At 39.7% G+C, this 23,936-nt stretch overlaps 3 protein-coding genes across 5 annotated transcripts; 2 read left to right on the plus strand and 1 right to left on the minus strand.

Moving 5' to 3' along the window:
• Positions 1-1,065: 1,065 nt before the first annotated feature.
• rhbdl2 (rhomboid, veinlet-like 2 (Drosophila)) lies at positions 1,066-12,177 on the plus strand. 3 transcript variants are annotated; one of them, XM_034698748.1, is made up of 9 exons: positions 1,066-1,128; positions 1,321-1,518; positions 3,908-4,151; positions 6,695-6,843; positions 9,239-9,351; positions 9,546-9,646; positions 10,162-10,222; positions 10,321-10,382; positions 10,934-12,177. In XM_034698748.1, the coding sequence occupies exons 3-9, from the start codon at positions 3,921-3,923 to the stop codon at positions 11,114-11,116; spliced, it is 900 nt and encodes a 299-aa protein (XP_034554639.1). In that variant the 5' UTR covers positions 1,066-1,128; positions 1,321-1,518; positions 3,908-3,920; the 3' UTR covers positions 11,117-12,177. The 3 variants fall into 3 exon arrangements, with proteins under 3 accessions (XP_034554639.1, XP_034554637.1, XP_034554638.1); XM_034698746.1 differs by having other exon boundaries at positions 1,098-1,189; XM_034698747.1 differs by having other exon boundaries at positions 1,099-1,518.
• Positions 12,178-15,756: 3,579 nt separating this feature from the next.
• Positions 15,757-17,250, plus strand: cx55.5 (connexin 55.5). The gene has a single exon (XM_034698354.1). The coding sequence runs from the start codon at positions 15,757-15,759 to the stop codon at positions 17,248-17,250; it is 1,494 nt and encodes a 497-aa protein (XP_034554245.1).
• Positions 17,251-18,975: 1,725 nt separating this feature from the next.
• On the minus strand, positions 18,976-23,539 carry mycbp (MYC binding protein). Its single transcript, XM_034698355.1, has 5 exons — positions 23,335-23,539; positions 22,826-22,898; positions 20,902-20,950; positions 20,600-20,729; positions 18,976-19,484 (listed from the first exon to the last, which is right to left on the minus strand). Exons 1-5 carry the CDS (start codon positions 23,347-23,349, stop codon positions 19,437-19,439), a joined length of 315 nt encoding a protein of 104 aa, XP_034554246.1. The 5' UTR covers positions 23,350-23,539; the 3' UTR covers positions 18,976-19,436.
• Between the last annotated feature and the right edge of the window lie 397 nt (positions 23,540-23,936).

Below are 23,936 nucleotides of genomic sequence, written 5' to 3' on the forward strand. Positions count from 1 at the left end.
TGCATAATCTGATTGAGATTCATAAAGACATTTTAGAGCACTATAAGATGATCCACTATCTACTAACACTAGCACTACACCCCTGCATACAACACTCATGCTGGAGCTGAGGGGTCCAGAATAGTCAACCTTACCTTCTTCATTATTATAACCTATCTGTTCTTTTGCAGTAAACATTACACTCTGTGTCAGGTGAATGTATGCTGTGTGTTTGGTGTGTTTGCAGCAGATTTCAGTGCTTAAAGAATAAAATATTCGGCCCACTATGAGACTCATCGTGGCAAAAAATAAAACAGATGTTTTTGTAGAAAGATAAATGGGAACATTTTCAGAATGTACTATCAGCTGAAAACAAAGGGAAACATTTGGAGTTTTCATTATTTATAGGTTATTATGTTATGATTTTACTGGTCTGGCCCACTTCAGATCAACTTGGGCTGTATGTGGCCCCTGACCTGATATTAGTTTGATGCCCCTGGTGTAATAATTATGAGAAAGTTAGTCATCATTTTGAAATGGGAAGCCACAATCATGAGATACAAGAGCATTTATGACATAAAGCCAAAATATTGTGAAGTTTGAGCTGAAAGATGTAAAATTATGCAAAAATACAACAACTGTTTTTGTAGAAAGATAGTTAGTTAAATGTGAGCATTTTCAGAATGCACTTTTTTGCACTAAAACTGACGTTATTTATAGGTCATTATGTTATGATTTTACTGGTCTGGCCCACTTCACTTCAGATCACCTTGGGCTGTATGTGACCCCCTGAACTGAAATGAGTTTGACGCCCCTGATGTAAACAAACCCCGTTCCATTGTTCTCAACTGTGGGCTCTACGGCCCCCTTGTGGTTCATTACAGGTACTTCAAAATTTATAGGCAACTTTAAGTATTCAAATAGGGCTTTATCCTATGTGCACTTAGCCGAATGAGACGCTGTATAATCTTTTATAACGTGTTATATAACTCTGGAGCAGTGACTGCCACTCTTATCACCCTTTTGTTCCCCCTCCACCGCGTGCAGTAAAGGGCGGAGAAGGGGGGCGCGTGGGCAAAGCAGCTTAGAATAATGAGTATCAACCGTGTTGGTGACGTCACGGATCCCAGGTGTGGTACGGGGAAACAGGTAGGCTGTTGTTGCTGTAGCGCGCGCGGGCTGCAGACATCAGTATTCTTTCTGAAAGACAGTGAGTGGTTTAAGTGGAAGAGGGGAGGATTGTTTATGCGGGGAGGGAAGGAAGTTTCATGCAGGAAAAAGCAATGAATGGACTATAATTATCTCCAAGTGCTTTTTTTTTTTTGTTTCTTTCGGTCTCAGGGACGGTCGGGGTTGGAGAAGGGATTCCGAGGGTTGTCTACAAACATGGAGGAATGGTTTTAAAGCGGTATTTCGACCTCACGACGTAGACGTAACTGTAGCCGGCGTACTGAGCTGTCTGAAGTCCTTCATCTAAATCAATATATATGCGTTTGGGAGCGCTCGGAAACATCTGCACTCTTCTCGGTGAAGGTTTAGGTGAGTAGGCCGAAGTGACATTTACTCATTGCACGCTTGAACATATGCTACAGGAAACTTTGTAATGGTGAGAAGCGTGTAGTAAAGTAAGTTTATAGTGCTTGAGGGAAAAGTCTGTGACCCATAGAATCAGATTATTGTCATCAGCAACGCCCAGTAAACAGGAAACGCTAATTTACAGGCTGCCATGGAAGTGACTCCATAAAGCTACTTAATTGTTTTCCATACGAGCTCTGCAGTCTTGGAAATACAGACTAATTTCAACACAGGTCTTAAAAATGGTGACTCTTACTGCAGGGTTTTATGGTAGAGGTGTATTAAATGACATTTAAGCTGCATCTACTACAGAGTCCAGATGCTGCTGATCCACAAGCAGTGGAACCTGGGTTTTTTCATTGATATATCAATCAGCTTAGAGGTAATGATAACCTTTTTGTAGACTTTAATCAACTCCATGATCTACAATTCAGATTGTCTCTTACAGATTATATGCTTTTTACAGTGTTATTTCCTCCAAGAGGTAAGTCTACTAGTCAAAGTGCATCTATTCCCCTCCAAACCTAACAACACATTTCAGTATTTTATTCAGTTGCGTCTCATTTTGCTTCTTAAACACTTTTAAAGTACATTGGTCATTATTGTATGTGGGGAAAGGGACATTAAATCACAGTATCAGCATTTTCAAACAATAATGCAGCAGTTCAGCACTATACAGCCTCCAAAACTCAGAGTTCGATCATATTTCTCTGTTATACATTATAGAAAATGAATGTGTGTGGGATTTGGACAGTCATCTTGAGATAGGTACATTTGTAGGTAGGTAGATAGATAGATAGATAGATAGATAGATAGATAGATAGATAGATAGATAGATAGATAGATAGATAGATAGATTGTATGTGCTTTGGCAACACAATTTCTTTGTTCATGCTAATAAAGCAAATTGAATTAAATTGAATAGATAGATAATTCACACCTCACAACCAACTGAAGAAAAAATGATAGAAGGATGCACAAAAAATGTACTCATATTTTCTCTGTAGGTGGACACGTGGAAAATGTGCATCATTTATAAGCGATGAAGGGGGTTCTAGGTCTGAAAGGCAGTGTTTAAAGTCTTAAGATTAAATGTTAAATGGGTTGGGAATTTCATTTTTGATCTTGAAACAGATGCAATCAGAGCAATCTGTAGCTTAGGTCCAGAGTTTTCATCACAGTCTTCATCAGAAAATAAAACGTTTAATAATAGTTTTTTTAAATGAACCCTAACAGTTTAATCTTTAGATAGATAGATAGATAGATAGATAGATAGATAGACAGACAGACAGACAGACAGACAGACAGACAGACAGACAGACAGACAGATAGATAGATAGATCTTTATTTTTCCTTAATAAGGAATTTTGTTGTCACTGTTTGTACAACACTACACACATAAAACACAAATAAACACCCACCTAGCCCTACAACAATGGTGCACATCATCCCACATATATACACACCAGACAAATGAACACACAGAACACATTACAGGGGTATTTTGTAGTAGTAGTAGTAGTAGTAGTTGTAGTTTATTGTTTTGATGCATCATGAACCAGAAGGGTGCCCAGCCCACAAGACACAAGAAAACCAAACAGATCAGAGCAACAACATAAAGAGAAAATAAGATCAAATACGTTACCGTACATGTCAAACAAAGACCGAACATTAACACAGTGATGTTCTGCAGACATAAAAACGTCTGCACTTCTCAAGCAATGACATCAACGTCACTTAATCAAACATATGCAAGCATCTAAAGGCATTTAACTTAAACTGAGCAAGCTAAAGAAATCAGGAGCGTTTCCTGAAATTTCGCCAAAAAAGTTGACATCTACCCTCCTCGGGGATTGAGTGGAAGTGACTCATTGTCTGATACTTTGAAGACAAAGCTCGTAAGAAATAGAGGAGGGTGTTCCTGCGGTAGTGTCTTTCTGTTTTAATGTGATACCCTCTTTGAAGAAAAGGAAACACTTTGTTGTGTTAGAACAGGGATGGGCAACAGAGTCCTCTTTGAGCGTATATATACATTTTTATGTCACAACAGTCCCAAAATTTGTTGTATCCCTAGATTAAATCAGTGCAGCCCTGCAGTCAGTCATACATTGATGACGGTTCCATTTCAGCTTTTATTTTGGAGAGGTGTCTTTTCAAATTCAGGGGTGCTTTGGAGGCTGTAATTTGACATGCTGTTGAATTTTGTTGTGTTATACTGAGAGATATGTGTGTGATTGACAAATGTTCAAGAGTAAAATATCCAGGTTAGAATTACTGCTTTTGGCTATTCCAACAAATTGCATACCTAAAAAATATTTTCATAATGAGTTGGAAATATGTATCTTCTGTGCAGGACTGGAGCAGTGATGGAGGCCATTGACCTGGAACAGCAGGAGCCGTTACCTGTGGAAAGAGATGGCAGACAGGTCAGGAATGCTGAAGACCAGCCTGATGGAGGCAGGAAGCCGGGATGCTGTGAGAAGTTCCAGGAGACGGTCTCCAGATGGATGCTCCCGGAAGACTCCCGCAGCAAGTATCTTGAACGAGCCAACTGCTGCCCGCCCCCCATCTTCATCATCCTCGTCAGTATCGCAGAGGTAGTTCATGTCCTGACGAACACAACATAAAAACACACAAGCACTGGTGCGATCGGTATGGATCCTGTGATCTAGTTACACACACAGCCTACATACACTGCCACGGTGCTAATTACTGTATAGATTAGCTGTGAGTGTATTTATTAGAGCAGATGCAGAGAAGTTAAGGAGGTCGAGGTGTTACGTCTTTAAAAGTTAGAGTATTTGAGCCTTCACAATCATTTCTATCAGTCTGTGTATTTCAGTGTCTGCTCTTCCTCCTCTGAATGCTCTGATTCATTAAGTGTAGTCGGCATTGTGTCAATAAAAACATTCATTTTCATAAAGTTGCAGCTTTAGCTCAGAGCTGGTACAGTTGATCCTCACTCGTCTGGTGGGGGATTCGGAGATGCTTGTCATGGGTTAGTAAACAGGAAAGCCAGACCAACGTTTGACTTTTAGATCGGGGTAAATAAACATTAATGTGGAATGTGGAGGCTCGGTAGGAAGCTTTATGGAATAGCAAAAGGGGGATAGTGCAGACTCATTTTCATCAAGGCTGAAAGAAGAGGTTTATCAAGTTATTTATTATGTCCTTCAGTAAAACTAGAAACTAATGACAACAGGAATGCATTTCAAATCACCTCAATGTAAAACGAATTGTTGGCAATTTGGTCTCTGCCAAAAGACTATTTCATTTTTTATTTAACCAGGTAAATCATTAAGAACAAATTCTTATATACAGTGAAGGCAAAAGGCCTTTTGAGGGGTAAAGGGTCAGGGATAACAGTAATGACAGAAACAAACACAAACAAACTTCAAAGAGAAGTTAAACATGACAGGACAGAACAGAGTAAATAACAAACAGTGTCAGCAGGAGCACCAATCAGATATCAGTGTTTGAATAAAATGCCTTATGCCTCACTTTGTGATGAAGACTGAGATCTTTCTGTGATATGTGAGGCAACATCAGGCTGGACCCAGCTTTTTCAAGTTTGCTGTCATTGCAGGCAGTCATACAACTTGTTTGTGCAGCAAGCTTGACATTTTTCCCAACAGCTGAAAGGTCACTCTGAGTGAGGTGGCTAGCTGCAAAAATGTTCACCTGGTGCACCGCTGAAGCATGTAGCATTATGCAGCATGAACATAATGGTAGTACCTAATTTATAAGCACCATTGTCAGCAATCATTTACCACAGTGCTTTCCTATGTGTGAGTAATTATATCATCACTGTACTTGACATTTACAAAGAAAGAAATCAACAAGCATTGGATTTTAATTTTATTGTAACCATTATTTGTGTAATCAGAGTACACCTTCTGGGTTGTGATAAGGGTCAGAATGGGCAAGTCATGGACTGCAGAAAACATGGATGTACTCACTGTGATGTCATCCATCCATTGGCTTCAAAAGGTCTATTCAGGAACCAATGGGCGCCATATTGGAAATGCAAACTCAGTCAACCGTCACATAGTGCTGGGCAATATGGATCAACAATCATATCTAGATATGAGCGGGGGGGGGGGGTGGCTTTTTAGTTTTGGTTTTGCTCAGAGTGAGTGAGGCGGGGCAGGGTGAAGAGGAACAGATAGTGACATTAAATGAATGTGTAACATTTTATTAACCCAACATCACTATATCGATATAAACAATATTGCCATATATCAATATATCTTCAAAATTCAATGTATCACCCAGCATTTCCTTAACATGGTCAAAGAGGTGGTGCTAAGGTGGGCTTTTAGCCTCCTGGCAAACAGCTACATGTGCCCATCTGTCTGCCAACTCAGACACACCCCCAATAATGCCAATGTATGTATAACTCATGCCCTTTATGCTGTAATATCTTAACAAATACAGTTTAAAAAATGTCATCCTCCAGATAGATACACGAGTACATAACCAAAACAGATTTTTAACCAGGCTGTACAGAAATTTATTGTTCTCTTAAGATGGGGACATGTGTTGTTAGCAGCTCAATGTTCAGGGGAGGAAGCCACACACTTATAGATGTATTTTCTAAAAATGAATACAGAATATGTGTTGAACTAAGTTGCACAGTTGGCTCTGCACTGCTGTTAGATTTAGTTGAAGGATGTTGCTCTCCTCTCGTTCTTACCACTGAGTGTTTTTTTCCCCTCTGCCTGTTCATACTTGTGGATAAACAGCTCTCTCTTTGTGCCTCACAGACGTCCAGTGTCACTACATTTGAATGTCAGTAAATGCTTTATTACTTTCGGGGAGGAGGTTCTCTATTTACCCAGAGAAGATCCACTGAGCTGCTGTGTTCTTTCTCAGCATGGCATTAGCATCATATTCCGACACATACAGGCTGTAATGTAAGGACACACTGGGGGATTCTCTGCTGCTGGTTAAAAACACATGTGTGCAAGTGACTCATTCTTCTCTTCCATATTTTCTCAGCTGTTTTGTTTTTACTTTCACCCTCCATCCTCCTGCTGCTCACCAAAAGTTGTTTTTTTTATTCTGCAGAGGAAACAGAGAGTATTTCATCTCCTTCTCAGTGCTGAACTATTTGAGTGTGTTTCCTGTTCCTCCTCAGTTGGCAGTGTTCATCTACTACGCCGTGTGGAAGCCTCAGAAGCAGTGGGTGACGCTGGATGACGCTATCTGGAACAGCCCTCTCACATACAAGCCAGAGGACAGAGAACAAGCGTGGCGCTTTATCTCCTACATGTTTGTCCACGCTGGGTAAGCGTTGGCAGGGATTTGTAGACACCTTAATTAACACAATGAGGGCTTGAGTCACAGTGGGAGGTGGACATACTCACTCTCAGAGTCACTACAGCATGGTGGTGAGGCTCTGAAGAAAAGATCAGTTTGGTAAATCCTATAGTCTGTCTGTTTTTGATGATGTCAGAGATGTTCATTTCTGTTGTGACGGATACACAACTGCATACTTCACCGATACTACATTATTGCAGCTTCAAAGGAGAATGAAGCTGAGTGTAATATTCTGTGAAAGGGAGGTTTAAAGAAAAACATGGAGGCCATAAAAGCACCAAAAACATCTGTCCAAACACTGCAAGGTCACAAGATGTGGCGTACTAACAGTCTTAGGAGTCATGAGTGTGTTAGCCACAGAAACACAGGAAAACCAAAAATCATGACTACACAGAAGCACATAGGAAAAACTAGATTAGCAAAGAGGAACCGTGGTCACAGTCACTCGCCAACAGCAACTGGAGGAGACTTGACAGGATGTTTGCTTTAAGGATAAGAGGGATCCTGATATTCTTCATCGTCCTTGCTGTGAACAAATCCAGTGAAAAGACCCAAAACCAACAACGGTTAGATTCTCAAATTTTGCTTAAAAGAACACTACAAAGTGAAAACACATGAAAGAGACGCACAGCTTGTGCACGTGACATGTTCCTCTGCTGCACTGATCACAGACACTGCAGTTTATTTTAGGTTGACCACAATATGTTGTCCTGCTGCTAGGCGTACTCTCATGCTCCAGACGGGTCTTCATGTGAAGCTGAAAATAGTTTCCAACCAAACACTGTTCCCTGAAAAGTACAATTCCCTGCTGTTTGAGGATATAAGTTTCTATTTATAGAGCAAGTAACTGGGATAACATTTTTGGTGGCTTTGTATTTTCTTCTGACAAGGAGAGCGGGGTACATTATCAAGACTTTTACTCCTACCCCCTATTTTCAAGTGCAGATCAGAGTTAAAGGGGTAGTGGTGAAATCTTCACCTACAAAAGGTACAACTAGTCAAGACCCTGATCAGTAGTCATCAACGGCACTTGCATGAAGGGACGCAATTTAGCTTGCTATCTATGGAAGCATATATGTACCAAAATTAAAATGAAAAAGCATTGTCTTTTCCGTTTTCATTTCAATTGTGTTACAAAATTTGCAAGCTTGAAAATGAAAGTTAAAATGAAAAAAAAAAAAGAAGGCTTGCTTTTTCATTTTATTTTTGAGTAAAAAAAATGCGCTTTCATTCTGAAAATTAAAAAGCAATTCTGTGAATGCATTTTAATTTTCGAATTTCCTTTTTAATTTGAATTATGATACTAATTTAGGAGGGACATTTTTTGAAAATTAAAAAGCAAATGTCATTTTCTTTTTCATTTTAATTGTGTAACACAATTAGCATTGTTGAAGATGAAAATTAAAATGAAAATAGGATTATTGAATATTCATTTCATTTATAGAGTCAAATAATGTGCATATAAAAAAAAATGCATTTCTGTTAATGCAATTTATTTTTCAAATTTGCTTTTTTCATTTTAGTTTTGGTACTGATATGCTTCCATAGCTAGCTAGTTATATTTAGAAATCATTATACTGGTGATTTTTTTTATGCTTGTATTAAAGAAATGGATCATGATACAATGAAACAACATTAATCTAAGATAAAACAATGGTTATCATCATTTGCAAATCTTATACTTGAAAGGCGATCTTGCCAATAATTCACAAGGCACTCTGGGATATTTCTTATAGCACTCACTTTTGAGTGTATCTCTCACAAATCTCCATTTAAAGGGCCATGTAGCCCTAACATTTAGGTTTACCCCTTCATTCTGACAAGAATCAGGACACTCCACAACAAACCTGGATGTGCTACATGTAGGGATGGGCTAAGAGGGAGGGGCAGGGGGTGTATTGGGTCTGAGCCTTAGGCCCAATCTCAGTGTCCACACTCACAATCTCAGTGTACACACTCACACACTCACTCACTTTGAGTCGTGTTTCCTCCCAAGTTTGTGAGGGTTTAGGGCTGTCCCACTGTGGGTATTTCTGCAGACTTAGCATGAGGGAATTACCCATAGTTCATAGCATTGTGACATGAAACAGGATTCCCAGGGGACGTCCTTGAGCATGGACAGGTGAATGAGCACCGTAACATGAAATAAAAAAAGAGAGACGGCAAACAAGAAGCATAGAAGGTACAACCAATGTTGGCGTTACAAAAAAGTAAGGCAATCAGTTAGATTTAAATTGAACACCTGGTTTATACTGCAGTAATAAAGGCTTTTCTGTTATTTCCTCTACACTCCTGTGTATTCATATGACTTCACAGCTATGCTGAAGTTCTCCCTGCTTATTCTCCTCCTCTCCCTTTGCAGTGTGGAGCACATCGTGGGGAACCTGGTGATGCAGCTGGTTTTGGGAATCCCGCTGGAACTGGTGCACAAAGGCTTTGAAGTGGGGATGGTTTACATGGCAGGCGTCCTGGCAGGTCAGCATCACCTGTTTCTTTTTTTTTCTGTTTAATAATCTTGAGCTAGCTTGAAAACATCAGTGTTTGTGAATGATATGCACCCATGTCTATGTCTGTGGCTCATTTTGAAGTTGTGTTATCCTGTTTGTGTTGGAGCGAGTCCCAGCTGTCACTGATTGTAGAGCTGATATATATTTTCTGTTTGCCCTCAGGCTCTTTGTCCAGCTCCATCTTTGATCCTCTCAGCGCTCTGGTGGGAGCTTCTGGGGGAGTTTATGCCCTGATAGGAGGATATTTCATGAACGCAGTTGTTGTAAGTTTACCCACAGTTATACAACATAAAGCTGTACTTCAACCTCAAGTGTTTACTTTAGTATTTTCTCAAGTGTGAGGACTACATTGTTAAAACTTACAAAGTGTACTTTTAATAGAACAGAATAAAAGCAGAAAGAAGAGACCCTCCACACGTACTGCACATTGCTTAATTTGATCAACGTTTTTTGTATTAAAAATTGACTAAATAAGAGCATTGAACATTTAAAACACTTACAAATGTATATTCTTTGTCTAACAAAATAAACACAGAGAGGCATAAACAGCAATACTTTCTGGTTATAGTCATGATGTCATCAAAAGCTGAGCCTGTATCGCTTAGCGTGCTGCCCAGCATTTAAAAACATAAATCTAGCATTAATTGTTTATTGAGTAGAATGATATTCTACAGTGCCATTTACATGTTACCCAACATCTGAGCGCACACATTCCATCCCTCTGTATAATTGATTTAAATCTTAATTAATTCAAGTTGGTGTCTGTTTCATTCCACAGAATTTCCGAGAGATGATTCCTCTCCTCGGAGTTTTCCGAATCCTCGCCATCGTCATATTTGGTATGCTTTCCCTTTAATTTCAACCAGTTTGTCTGTTTTTCATCTACCGGCCTGTTGGAAGGATTCTCACGAACTGTGAAACTGTTCTTTTCCTCCAGTTGGCACAGATTTTGGATTTGCCTTCTACAGAAGATTTGTCCACGACGAGGCTGGTTTGAAGGTAGGACTTAACTTTCCTTCTACAGCACAGGACTCCAGCAGAGCAACAACAGGGGCTTTACTCAAACTTAGCTTTGCTTAAACTCACATGTATAAAGAAACTAAAGAGGGATCCAGCTAATCCGGCTAACCTCCCCCGAGCTGGTGGTGTTTGGTGATGGATTTAATTTGCCTGTGGGTGCAGACAGGATCAGCAGCTCATGCTGGGACATGATTATTCATGGAGAGATGTAGCTCCCTGTAAAGACTACCAACTATAAACATTCCTTATAACCAGCTTCCATTTAAACCCCTCATCCAAAACCAGAAATCCTGACCCCTGTGCTTTTACACCACAGTATGAGTTTTGAAAATTAAACAAATCTAGAATCTATAAAACCTGATACCTGCTTCAACCTCCCCCAGCCTCTTGTCTCTCTGTTTGTTTCTATTTCTTTGTTTTGGCTAACTAGTTCTGCAACATTTCACAGAGGTGGGACATCACTTGTCTTGTGAAAATTTGATAAACCAGTCCCATTGGCTAACTCTGACTCCATTTTTCTTTCTCTTCAGGTGTCCTTTGTGGCCCATTTCGGAGGGATTGTAGCTGGGATGACCATTGGCTACGTTTTCTTCAGTGACTACAACAAGAAGCTCCTCAAAGACCCTCGCTTCTGGATTTGTATAGTGGGATACTTAGTGTTTTTACTCTTCGCCATCCTCTTCAACATCTTCCTGTCCCCAGCACCTGAATAATAGGACCATGAAGCTCAGACCGTTTAGAAAGTAAACACTAAAAGCCTTAAAGTCACACTCAGGAAGATGTGTTAGAGCAAAGTTGCTTATCAGGGACTTTGTAAATGTCATGTATATGTTGTTGTTTTTTTTGTAGTTTTCTATCAGATTTACTTTTAAGAGCTGACTTTGTGAGTCCAAGTGGAATAGTGCCTCCTGCTTTTAATTTGTAGCATTACAGAAACTGTATTTTATTTCTTATATGATGTTGATTTAAATGTGCTTTTATAGAATGAATATTTTAAGTCATGTACAGTGAAAAAGGTATATTTCTCTTGAAGCATACGTGATCTTTATGTGCCTGATGTATTTGTTTGTCTTGAGCTTTTTCTACTTTCAAGTTTATACAGAAATACATGATCAGTGTTTGTATTTCCTGTCATTTTTCTGTAAAAGGAAGTAATACCTAGACTCTTTGAAAATGTGCATGCTTCAAACACTCTGTTAAACATTATGAACTGTTGCGTATCTAAGACATGTGCCTTAAATATGGTAATAAACCTCCTACAGTAATGACCAAATATGACATTACCATATTTGGCTGTTTGACAGTGCTTATAAGAAGAAAGGGTTTACAGAGAAGTCCTTAAGAAAAATGAAATGCAAATGTTTTACCACCAGGCCTTGGCTCAAAGCCATGGCATTGTTTCACTTCTTGTTGACAGGAAGCAGCCAATTACTCGTTAAGTCGTAAAAGTTTAGCTCCTAAAATAAATATCAAACATCTGTTAACACAATCTTCTGTAACTAGTTTTAAGTGTGGATACTGTACAAAATCTCCTTTTTTACCTGTTGAACATCAAGTGGAAGTCATATCATCTTGTCAGAAAATATACTTTTATATCAAAGACTGCCTGTAAAGTGTACCAAAGACCAAACACAAACATACTCTACATTTAAATGTTTTCTCAATAAAACTTCTTGTGTTTGATTGAAAAGTTGTCAAATTGAACCTACTTGAAACTTTTCTGAAGCAGAGAAAGAGTCTTGATTTGTCCGATGAATAAACATTTCACAGTAAAGGCTTCACTTCCTGTGTTTGTCACAGATAACATAATGCATGCACAGCAGTCTGCTGTTTGATACTGCTTGGGCTACATTTATGCGTTCCTATATGGCAGCGCCTGATGCTGCCGTATGTGGAAAGTTCCATAGTTTCCAAACTAAGCTCATCAATGTGACTTAGGTGATCAATATTCAATTACCACAAACCTGTTTGCCTCGACCCTGAAACATGTGGGGGCATGTTGTATGTAGTTCAGCAGTTCAAGCTGCTCAGTTCATGTTAGTTTACAACACGTCAGTAAGTTCTTATTAATTGAACATTTGCCACTAATTGTGGGTGATAGTGATTTTCCACTGGGAATGTTCTATCGGAAGTCCTCATTGAAAAAGGGTTGTTTGTATTAGAGCGAATGAGGTTCTTTAAAATAACTACAATAACACTGAATGTCATTTGTTACTTACTTCATAAAAGCTTGACTAACTGCTTTAAAATGTCAATTAGGGATAATCCAAAGTGATTTATTTCCTGGTCTTCTAAATGAAAATCTCAATTTCTACCATCTGACTCATCCAATAGTAAGTAAACGTTTTCACAACAGTCAAAATTGAACACATCTAAACACAGGATCATAGAATGCAGGTAATGATGTCAAATTGGTTCACCAAGTGTGGTTTAAGTTAGCAGAGCTAGCACCCCCAGCCGTCAGTCCTCCTTGCAGGTTAAGGTCCACATGCCTGTGCTGGTGATGCATTGCTACATGACAGTTTAACCAGACACAGCCTACATACAACTTCATCTCCATTTTCTAGATCAAAATACTGCCAAACCCCGGCATGCTACCAAATGCTATCTGTCATCTGTACTTGTTTACACCCGGGTAGTAGAGCATTAAAGCATTATGGCAGTAGCTGTAGAGGTACAGCACCAGCTAGTGGCTGGTGGCAGGCTTACAGCTTAGACACAGAATCTGACAAGCATTTACTGCTTACAATAATAACAATATTAGGGTTGTAGGAGTAATTTTGGTATTGAATAGCCAGGGCGACATGTTTAACCATTAAGAAGACTAAAAACCTTATACCGACAATTTAATAAAATACCGTGTTACATCCTTATTGGTCACACCCCACCAATTTTGATAGATCAAAAAAGCATGTCTGGAAAAATATTTGCCCTAAAATAATAAAAATAAAAAGAATTGTTCCTCCTCTTCTAGCCTTTAATTGTTGATTTCCCTAAACTTGACTACGAGGTTAAAGCTGGGGTTGGCGGTCAGATTTAGATACACTTTTTGTTATACTGGTTAAAATGATCTTTATGTCCCGATGGCAATCAATACATAACGTGTTCTTAAAAAAGAGCAAAAAAAGCTGTTATCTACAGTCGGAGTAAACCTGGAAAAACATCAACCAACCCCTGCCATCAGGAGCCAAAATATGAAACCAATCAAATCCTGTCCTGCCGTTCTGCCCGCCTCCTACGCGTATATTTCATGTTTGTTTATGTTTTTAACTTTCGCTATGATTCACTATGTTTTGGTGTTTTCTTACCGCTGAGTGAGACATGAGTTGACGTAGTGCAAAACACAAACGATGTGCTGAGGACCGGTTTTGAATCAGTCACGATCATATGGTTGTGAATCAACGGCGCTCTTACATGTGAGCAGGGGCGTCGTTTTGGAGGAGCTCCGAGGGGTTAGATGGAGTCCTGAGGAAATGCTACATTCAAATTCATGCTAGTTTTCCGTGGGTACCAACCCTAGCTTTAATGTAGTAAACAGTTAAAAAAAAAAAATTGTAAGTATTTTGGGTAAACTCATCCACTGTATGTTCAGATTTCTCATTTCCAGCTTCTGTGCTTCATTTTCGGTCAATGGCCTATTTGACATTTTTAAACACTTGTTGAAGAGAAATTATATTTCTGAAGCAATGGTGACAGACAGTAATCCATAGAATGTCCTGAGGCTGAAGTGTAAGTGAAAATTGATTGTCGTGACCAGAAGAAAAACAAGAGGAAATAGCTCCAGGATTTTCTCAACATATAACCCCAGAGTGACCCTCTGTACCTCTGGTGTCTTTGAACCAGACTCGTTTGGATCAATCCTGTTCTGAGCTGAACGAGAATTTTGGGGTCAGAGGGGAAAAGCTCAGGTTAGGATTGACATAAATGGAAAAAACGTTTCACTAAGCTAGTGGGTTGAAGCTTGACAACAAAATCGCCAGCTCCTTAATGATAACACATATTCAATCTCTTGTATCTAATACCAACGAACGATGCGACAACCCTGCTGTGATTGAGGCTGTGATATCATCATGGCAAACCCTGATTAAAAAAAAACATTTAGCTAATTAAAATAGCACATTAGATGAAGTTTGCAAACTAATCCATTCTGATAGATTTGTTGTAGATGGGATAAAATATTGTGTTGAGTTTTTGTGAGAACGTAATTACATCCAACAAGAACCAGCAGGGTATGAAATGGGACATGGTGACTTATTGACTATTTCACCATAGTAGAATACTATTGATTGTACAAGGCCTGTGTGGATAACTGATTGGTATTGAGTGGTGATTCCAGTGCCAGACTATTTCCTACTCTGAACATAAGGAGCAAAATAGACTGGAATAGCTGAGTGCTAACAGATCCTTTGGCATGTAGTCTAGCCATGCAAAGCATCTCTTTGGAAATACTTGGTTATTTGCTCCCACAGATGTCGTCCACGCCCAGAAGAACAAATACTTTCAGAATGTTACTATCTGCAGCTGAATGTTTATAGTGTTCTTGTTTGGAAGGTTAGACTCTGTCTGAAGGCTGGTTTATCCACACAAATACAAAAAAAAAAAAACTCTCTGTCCTGTAAAGATTGGGGTCAATTTCCATGTAACACCCCATAGCTCTGAGGCAGCGATCTAAATGCATGGCTGTATCTGTTAGTATTGACTTTCTTTAGTCAGAGTTGGCAGCTTTCCCTCGGCAGCTCAGTTGTTCCCACTTTGTGTCGGACAAACACAGGAGCAGAGGCGGGACACGGAAGTTTGGGTAATGTGCAGGGACTCATGTGGAGGGCGCCAACGATTTTTAAAAACTTTTTGGTGACTGCGTCAGGGCCATATGACCCGAGGAGATTTAAGTCACCACCGGCAGTCCGTCTATGCTGCTGCAAGGTAAATGGAGACGACAAGTGCACAGGAGCTCCGACTTGTTTTGTATGAAGTCACAGATATGAGAAGGGTTAGCTAGCCGGCCAATGGATTATATCGCTGGATATACAACTTTTCTCCGTCTGCTTTTGATGAATTTTCTGCAAATATGTGACACTTTGCATCTTTACTTTACAAGTTCACCACTAGATAATGTTTCATTCTTTCAATTAAGAGGTAAAACATCTGTTTTTATTGGAGAAAAAGACTATTTTTTAAAATCATTTTTATAATGTTTATCCACAAATTATGTTCTTTTAAGGTGCACAATCCTTTTTGGACATTATACTGCTACCTTTATAGACACATTTTTAGCTGTTTCATATTTTAATCTGCATATTTATCTCATTTTCTCTGTGTCTGATTTTCTACAAGTCATAATGGCAGAGTGAAGATGGGGGACTGGAACTTCCTCGGGGGGATTTTGGAGGAGGTGCATATCCATTCTACTATGGTAGGCAAGATCTGGCTCACCATCCTGTTCATCTTTCGCATGCTGGTCCTCGGAGTTGCAGCTGAAGATGTATGGAACGACGAGCAGGCAGACTTCATCTGCAACACGGAGCAGCCCGGGTGTAGAAATGTCTGCTATGACCTGGCTTTCCCAATCTCCCTCATCCGCTACTGGGTGCTGCAGGTCATCTTTGTGTCCTCTCCCTCGCTGGTTTACATGGGCCATGCTCTGTACAGACTGCGGGCGCTGGAGAAAGCTCGGCAGAAGAAGAAGGCTCTGCTGAGGAAGGAGCTGGAGCTGGTGGACGTGGAGTTGGCGGAAGCCAGGAAGAGGATAGAGCGGGAGATGAAGCAGCTGGATCAGGGGAAGCTGAACAAAGCTCCCCTGAGGGGCTCTCTGCTGCGAACGTATGTGGCACATGTTGTCTGCCGCTCTGTTGTGGAAGTGGCCTTCATGACAGGCCAGTACCTCCTCTATGGCTTCCACCTCTATCCGCTTTTCAAGTGTGAGCGGGACCCTTGTCCCAACTCTGTGGACTGCTATGTTTCCAGACCAACAGAAAAAAGTGTCTTCATGGTTTTCATGCAGTGCATCGCTGGGATTTCTCTCTTCCTGAACATCTTGGAGATCATTCATCTGGGTTACAAGAAGATCAAAAAGGGCATCCTTGACTTCTACCCTCACTTAAGAGGCGAGAGAGAGGAACTCGATGAATACTATGTCAACAAGTGTAAAAAAGAATCAGTGGTGCAAATATGTGCAACCAGAAAGGCAACGATTGCCTCTGCCCCCAGTGACTACAACCTCCTGATGGAGAGGGTGCAGGGGAACATTATGTACCCAAATCTAATCAAACCTTCAACTTTTCTACCTCTGGAGGGCGAGCTGGCCAATCAGCATGATTTTGAGGATTCGAGATGTTCAGCTAGAAGCCCTCAGGATTGTAACTGCAATCTGACTTCCAATGCACCGTGCTCTCCGTGCTGCGACTCCCTGATTAATCAAAAAAAGGAGGCTGAGGACTTCTTGCTTCGCCTTCCACACACCAAGGAGGATGAGAGCAGTGAGCGAGGTAGCCCAGACTCTCCAAAGTGCCCACAGAAGGCCACTCACTCCTCCTCCTTCCCAACACTGCCAGTAGGAGCAGTGAGGAAGCCGTTCAGGGCTCACGGATCTCTGAAATGCTCCACGGTGTTGGAGGGTAAAGGCTCAGACACAGATTCACACGGGGGAACAAAAGCCAGTAATGGAACCCCGTCAGCTCAAACGCAGTCAAAGTCAGACTCTAAACATCATAGCCGGCCCTCTTCTCCAGAGTCAGGGGGTAGATCCAGCTCAGGATCAAGGAACAACTCAAGACCTCCTTCTTCAAACTGCAAAACATCGATGGCAAGTAATACAAGCAGCAAGAGAGCAACAGACCTGCAGATCTAAACTTCAATCTCAAACTATTTCCTTATCTGCTGTACTGGAGCACTAGAATCCACATTACAGGAGTCCATCCTGCACCATTGAATAGAACTGGTGACAGTATGCTTGTATTTTTGTTTGGTTTTTGTTTTCCTTACAAACTTTGAACAAGACAGTTTACATATTATGACACTGCAGTTCAACCAGCGCCGTTGATGTTATAATTATCTATGGTGAAAAAAAGAATTTAGCAACTCAGAACTTTGTATGTGGTATGTTTTGCAGGTTTTTTGGGGACTGGATTTATATATATATATATTTACATGTATAGTATCTCACAAAAGTGAGTACACCCCTCACCTCCAAGATGGCCACTGCCTTGCCAAAGAAGCTGAGGGTAAAGGTGATGGAGTGGCCCATCATGTCTCCAGACCTAAACCCCATTGAGCATCTGTGGGGCATCCTCAAATGGAAGGTGGAGGAGAGCAAGGTCTCTAACATCCACCAGCTCCGTGATGTCGTCATGGAGGAGTGGAAGAGGATTCCAGTGGCAACCTGTGAAGCTCTGGTGAACTCCATGCCCAAGAGGGATAAGGCAGTGCAAAAAAACATTGGTGGTCACACAAAATATTGACACTTTGGGCCCAATTTGGACATTTTCATTTTGGGGTGTACTCACTTTTGTTGCCGGTTGTTTAGACATGTATGGCTGTATGTTGAGTTATTTAAAAGGGGACAGTAAATTTACACTCTTAAACAAGCTGTACACTGACTACTTTACATTGTATCAAAGTGCCATTTCTTCAGTATTGTCCCATGAAAAGATATAATTAAATATTTGCAGAAATGTGAGGGGTGTACTCACTTTTGTGAGAAACTGTATATTGTGATTTTTCATGTGTACAGTTACTGAAATAGTATCAAAAAGAAAACGGCAGTAATGTAGCGATTACATGCAAAATAACCTGATGATAGTGTTCAAAGTGTTGGCTGATGAGATCACCCTTTATTCATCAAGGATATGAAGAATCTTACACAAAGAAAGAATCGTGCAAGGTTTGTAGATAAGCATGTAAATAATGTTGCCTGTTTGAAGGTAATATGTATATTTGTACCATAAAAAGATACTGATGGAAAAAAATGATTATTTTAAGTGGGTTGTGAGTGGGTTGGGAATGTCGGGACTGAGGGGGGGATTGACCCGTTTAATCTATGACAACTAAATCGTCCCTAATTAGTCCTGGGCAACATAAAAACAGCCCTGAGCATATCAATAACAGAGGATACTGTTTGGTGACTTTCCTGCCTGTTAGTGTTGACCTTGTTTGTCTCTGCTCTTTCTTTTTTAAAGTTATATTTTTGGCCTTTTAGCCTTAATTCTATAGGACAGCTAAAGAGAGACAGGAAATGGAGGGAGAAGAGAGCAGGGGAAGACATGCAGGAAATGGTCAACCGGCCGGGAATCAAACTGGCGACCCCTGTGATGAGGACTGTAGCCTCTGTATGTGGGCACCCCTGTCTCTACTCTTTTGATTTGTCTTCATTTGTTCAGTTTTTATACCTGGTGTAGTGTCTTAATATTGTGTTCAATGTGTAGAGGTGTTAAAGAAATGACTGTTGTATTGTAATGTTGATGTAAACAGGTGGATCAGACCACAGCCACAACAGCATCAAAAGAAAAGGCCTGAGTGATACATTTCCTTTTATAAATTAGGTAAGTGACACAATAACTTATAACAAGGCTGTGAGTTGTTTTGTTTGAAGTATTATATTTATTTTTTATAACTTTTACCTTCACCAGATCTTTAAAAATAAACTACATGTGTCTTTGTCACACATTGCTATGTGGATCTGGGTAAAGTGTTTCTATGACAGCAAAATAAAGATACCTGCAGTATAATAATTTGTTATTTTCTAACACAGGATACTCAAAAAACTCCCCTTTTTAAAGAACCCACTTGTGCAGTTTTTGTGGGAGGGCACTTACAAACTATTTTAAAGCCAAGAAAGAAAAACATATTTACACACACGTACAGAATAAGTTAGATTCTAAGAAACACATCAGAAACTAAGATTTACAAAAACAAAAACGGCACAGCCACATAAAAATCGCTGGCTTTCACTTGACAGCATCGCTTCTTCTTTAAATCTAAAGTGGCAGCAGTATAAAATAACAAAACATAGGAAGCAAACCGGAGCTCTGCTCAGGTCTATTCAGCTGTGGCTCCATCTTCAGGTGCAGGCTCGTAACGCTGAAGCTGGAGAGATGGAAAAAGAAAGAACATCTAACATCAGATTATTTCATTATCATTCCTTAGAAGTATTTTTGGATCTTTGGTTATTTTTACAACAACAGTAAAAGACATAAGTCTGTGAAGGTTCTCAGTCATCCAGGTCATGGTAATCCAAAGCTTGATCCGTAAGGCACTAAAGATGACACAGTACCCCACAGCAACAACCAAAAATCTCATGGTACATTTTAAGATTTAGTTTTGAAAACAGCTTAACTGAAAGGTGTGATGGATCTCTAAGCTCACCTGCAAAGGCAACATAATCTTACTAGGTACACTACCAGTCAAAAGTTTGGAAACACCTTCTCATTCAAGGGTTTGTATTTATTTTAATTATGTGAAACACTGTAGATTAATACTGAAGACATCAAAACTATGAAATAACATATATGGAATTATTTAATTAACAAAATAGTGTTAAACAAACCAGAATATGTTTTATATTTTAGATTATGTAAAGTAGCCCCCTTTTTCCTTCATGACAGCTTTGCACACTCTTGGTATTCTCTCAGTCTGCTTCATGAAGTGGTCTCCTGGAATGTTTTTTAATTAACATGAGCCTTGTCAAGAGTTCATTTGTAGAATGACTTGCCTTCTTAATGTGTTTGAGACCATCAGTTGTGTTGTTCAGAGGTAGGGTTAGTACACAATGAATAGCCCTATTTGACTCCTGTTGTAATCTAGACTATGGCAAACCAGATTATTTCATAGTGTTGATGTCTTCAGTATTGATCTACAATGTCGAAAATATTTAAAATGAATAAAAACCATTGAATGAAAGGTGTGTCTAAACTTTCGACTGGTAGTGTAAATACATTCAAACTCTGACTGACTTTGTTATTGTTATCTAGATATAGAATACCAGTCAATCAAAAATTCTAGAACTTTCTTCCTCCCAATTTATAGCCGTTAATAACTTCAATACAGCCACCACCGCAGCCCCCTTGTGTGTTTCTTGTTTTGGTATTCACGGATGAGAACACAGCAGTGTGAGACACCACCCATCTGATTATCCTGCTGGGTGCTCAGAATGCAGTCTGAAATAACTAACTGTTAAGATACCAAAGCCAGCGTGAGCTCACCCTTGTTTTGAGGTCTTTGTTTTCCTCTGTCAGACGTCCACACCTCTGCCTCAGGTCACGCACCTCCTCCTGCAGAGCCTCCGTGTCCTCTGAGGTTGTGTCAGCTGCACCGAGATGCTGCTTCACGAATCTGGAAGGGTGCTGGTTAAAGGATCTACAGAAAAGCCTTGGAGAGTTACTTTGGTTGATTATTCAAAATAGCATGCACTTGAGCTTTAGAAATGAGTCCAGACTAAGACTTTCTGCATCATCTGCACATCGTGGTCTTAGAGGAATCTGGATGTGTGTGCATTGAAGGATACTCCAGGGCATTGCTGGGTCTTTCTTGGGTTTCATACAGAGCCACTAAAACTGAATCAAAGAAAGAAAACAAGGTTTCATTAAACTGCACAAGCATAATGTGATCAATGATGGAGCTGGGTAGCAAATATGAACACTTTTTTTGTGGCATCCAAATATAGCTACTAAGAAAACTGAATGTGGGCAACATTATTTAATGTTTTTTATTGATTAAACTGTGTCTTGTTAATAATAACACAACGGCAATGTTTTTACTCTATTCTCTATTCTATTATGAATAACAAAGAGGTTCAACAATACTTTCTGTTTAGTCCCCTAGTACATCTCTCCTCTGTCTTTGACTTTGCTTTTCATTATAAGGTGTAAACACATCCAACGCTCATCTACTTGAAGATCACTTAACTACGGTGGCCCTGAAGTGCAAAACACTACGGCAAATCAGAAAACACTACGACATTAACCAAACCGGAAGAAGTGGGTACCCTCGGGGGACATGACTCATTGCTGATTGGACTGGTCTATCCTTTGACCCGGAAGGACATGGTTTACAAGGTACATGGTTTACATGGTGCAAGCTAAGAAAAGAAGACATCGACCTGTCCTTCCACCCACCGTTATGAGGAATGCAAGATCTATCTTTGCAGAGGGAATACTGGCAGAGTAGCATCATGCTAACAGGGCTAACACCAGACACGAACGCCACATTGGAAGAATTTCACCTGCTGTGGGCGGACAGGATACAGGAGAGCAAGACTGAACTAACTGGGGAAGAAGGCCAGCTCAGTCCTGGACCCTGTGGAGGTGGTGGCTGACAGGAGAATTATGGCCAAGCTGTCGTCTTTGAGGAACATTTTATATATATATATATAAATAAATGTTCATATATATATAGAGAGAGATAGATATATATATATATACAGAGAGAGATGGATATAGATATAGATATATATAGATATTCTTGTTGAAATTCTTGTACTGTACACCTTTTTGTTTGCTGCTGTAACACCATGAATTTCCCTGTTGTGGGACGAATAAAGGAGTATCTTATCTTATTATATGTTTTCCAAATATGAGTGTTGAGTTTTTCTGAATTGCTGTAGTGTTTTCTCATCTCCTGTAGTGTTTTCTGAATTGCCGTAGTGTTTTCTGAATTGCCGTTGTGTTTTCTAATGTGCCGTAGAGTTTTATGAATTGCCATTGTGTTTTCTGATTTAACGTGGCGTTTTATGATTTACCGTAGTGTTTGCTAATGTGCTGTAGTGTTTTCTTAATTGCCATAGTGTTTTCTGATTTAACGTAGTGTCTTCTAATGTGCTGTAGTGTTTTCTGATTTAACGTAGTGTCTTCTAATGTGTCGTAGTGTTTTCTGATTTAACGTAGTGTCTTCTAATGTGCCGTAGTGTTTTCTGATTTAACGTAGTGTCTTCTAATGTGCCGTAGTGTTTTCTGATTTGCGTTGTTTTCTGATCTGCTGTTGTGTTTTCTGATTTACCATAGTGTTTTCTAATGTGCCATAGTGTTTTCTGATCTGCTGTTGTGTTTTCTGATTTACCATAGTGTTTTCTAATGTGCCATAGTGTTTTCTGATCTGCTGTTGTGTTTTCTGATTTACCATAGTGTTTTCTAATGTGCCGTAGTGTTTCTGATTTGCTGTAGTGTTTTCTAATGTGCTGTAGTGTTTTCTGATCTGCTGTAGTGTCTTCTGATTTGCTGTAGTGTTTTCTGATCTGCTGTAGTGTCTTCTGATTTGCTGTAGTGTTTTCTGATCTGCTGTAGTGTTTTCTGATTTGCTGTAGTGTTTTCTAATGTGCTGTAGTGTTTTCTGATCTGCTGTAGGGTCTTCTGAATTGCCGTAGTGTTTTCTAATGTGCCGTTGTGTTTTCTGATTTGCTCTTGTGGTTTGCACTTCAGGGCCACCGTACTTACCACTTGTTAGACTGTCAACAACCCCAGCTTTCTCCAGGTATCTCCTAAACTGCTCCCTTTTGGGGTCTTGAGCCTGTAGGAAAAAAAGACAGCATTTTTTCAATCAATTAATTATTAATAATTCACCTTCTGAGTGTGTGTAACTAACTAGTGTGTATAAATTAAGACGTTGAAGATTCAGAACTACATGATACTTCATTAGCTACCTTCTGTTGACATCTTTGAATTTGTCAGTTATTTTCAAATTTTGCTGAGTTAACTTTTACTTGGTCTAAATTCAACAAATTAAACAAAACGATTAAACACTATACATCCAGGAAGTAGTCTGTATTTGCTCTGTGATCCACAAACTCAGCTCTTATTAGTTATACAGGACAGAAAGTGTCACAGGTGGCCATTGTTCTCACTAATGAGCAGCTCTCAGATTCTAACGTTGCTAATGTTAGCTAAACAAGAAGCTACTTCCACATAACATGAGTGTACGATCAAATGTCAGGAGACACACTTACTCTGTGGTGTGACATGGTGAAAAAAAGGCTGTATTGTTGACTTTCTTCGATAAAACACACTGTTTCGTGTCCAGCTTAGTAACGCACACCCAGTTACGACAAACAGGAACACGGTTGAGCCGGTAAAGTTAAGTTTCGGTTATAAACTACCTCCAAGCAACCGGCAGTGAGCAGGCTGGATGCTGCGTTCAGGTGCTCCTCGTTAAAATAACAACATGTGTCAACCACATATTGTGGCAATGGAAAAAACACACATTAGCAGTGGTGGAGAAAGTAGACAGCTAGCAGGGAATGTTCTCACCACATTGGGTAACATTCACTGTAAGTTCTGGTTATGTTTCAAGACAAGGTTTTGAGTGTAATATTGATTTGATGATTTTATTTCGAACATGTCAAAGTAAAAATACAAAATATTAAAGAGGGTATATATGATCTCTATGGTGATGGGAATTTCAAAACATATGAACTTTTAAGGATGTTTTGATAACATTCTTTGGGTTAGAGATTATTGAATGTTTTTAGAGTACGTTATCTGAGAACAAATTGTGAACATAAAGAAAACTTCCCACTAAGAATGTTTAAAGAACATTAAGGCATAATAT

Source organism: Notolabrus celidotus, chromosome 12 (genome assembly GCF_009762535.1).
Source record: "Notolabrus celidotus isolate fNotCel1 chromosome 12, fNotCel1.pri, whole genome shotgun sequence".
Lineage (NCBI taxonomy): Eukaryota > Metazoa > Chordata > Actinopteri > Labriformes > Labridae > Notolabrus > Notolabrus celidotus.

What these genes read in the sequence shown, in the direction of transcription:
- rhbdl2 (XM_034698748.1), top strand. Translation starts at nt 3,921, where the DNA reads ATGGAGGCCATTGACCTGGAACAGCAGGAGCCGTTACCTGTGGAAAGA. An exon ending in ATTTCATGAACGCAGTTGTT is followed by an intron (nt 9,647 to 10,161) that starts GTAAGTTTACCC and finishes TTCATTCCACAG; the next exon opens with AATTTCCGAGAGATGATTCC. An exon ending in ACGACGAGGCTGGTTTGAAG is followed by an intron (nt 10,383 to 10,933) that starts GTAGGACTTAAC and finishes CTTTCTCTTCAG; the next exon opens with GTGTCCTTTGTGGCCCATTT.
- cx55.5 (XM_034698354.1), top strand. Translation starts at nt 15,757, where the DNA reads ATGGGGGACTGGAACTTCCTCGGGGGGATTTTGGAGGAGGTGCATATC.
- mycbp (XM_034698355.1), bottom strand. An exon ending in TGTTGACAGTCTAACAAGTG is followed by an intron (nt 20,951 to 22,825) that starts GTAAGTACGGTG and finishes TCTTTGATTCAG; the next exon opens with TTTTAGTGGCTCTGTATGAA. An exon ending in ACAAAGACCTCAAAACAAGG is followed by an intron (nt 19,485 to 20,599) that starts GTGAGCTCACGC and finishes CCATCTCTCCAG; the next exon opens with CTTCAGCGTTACGAGCCTGC.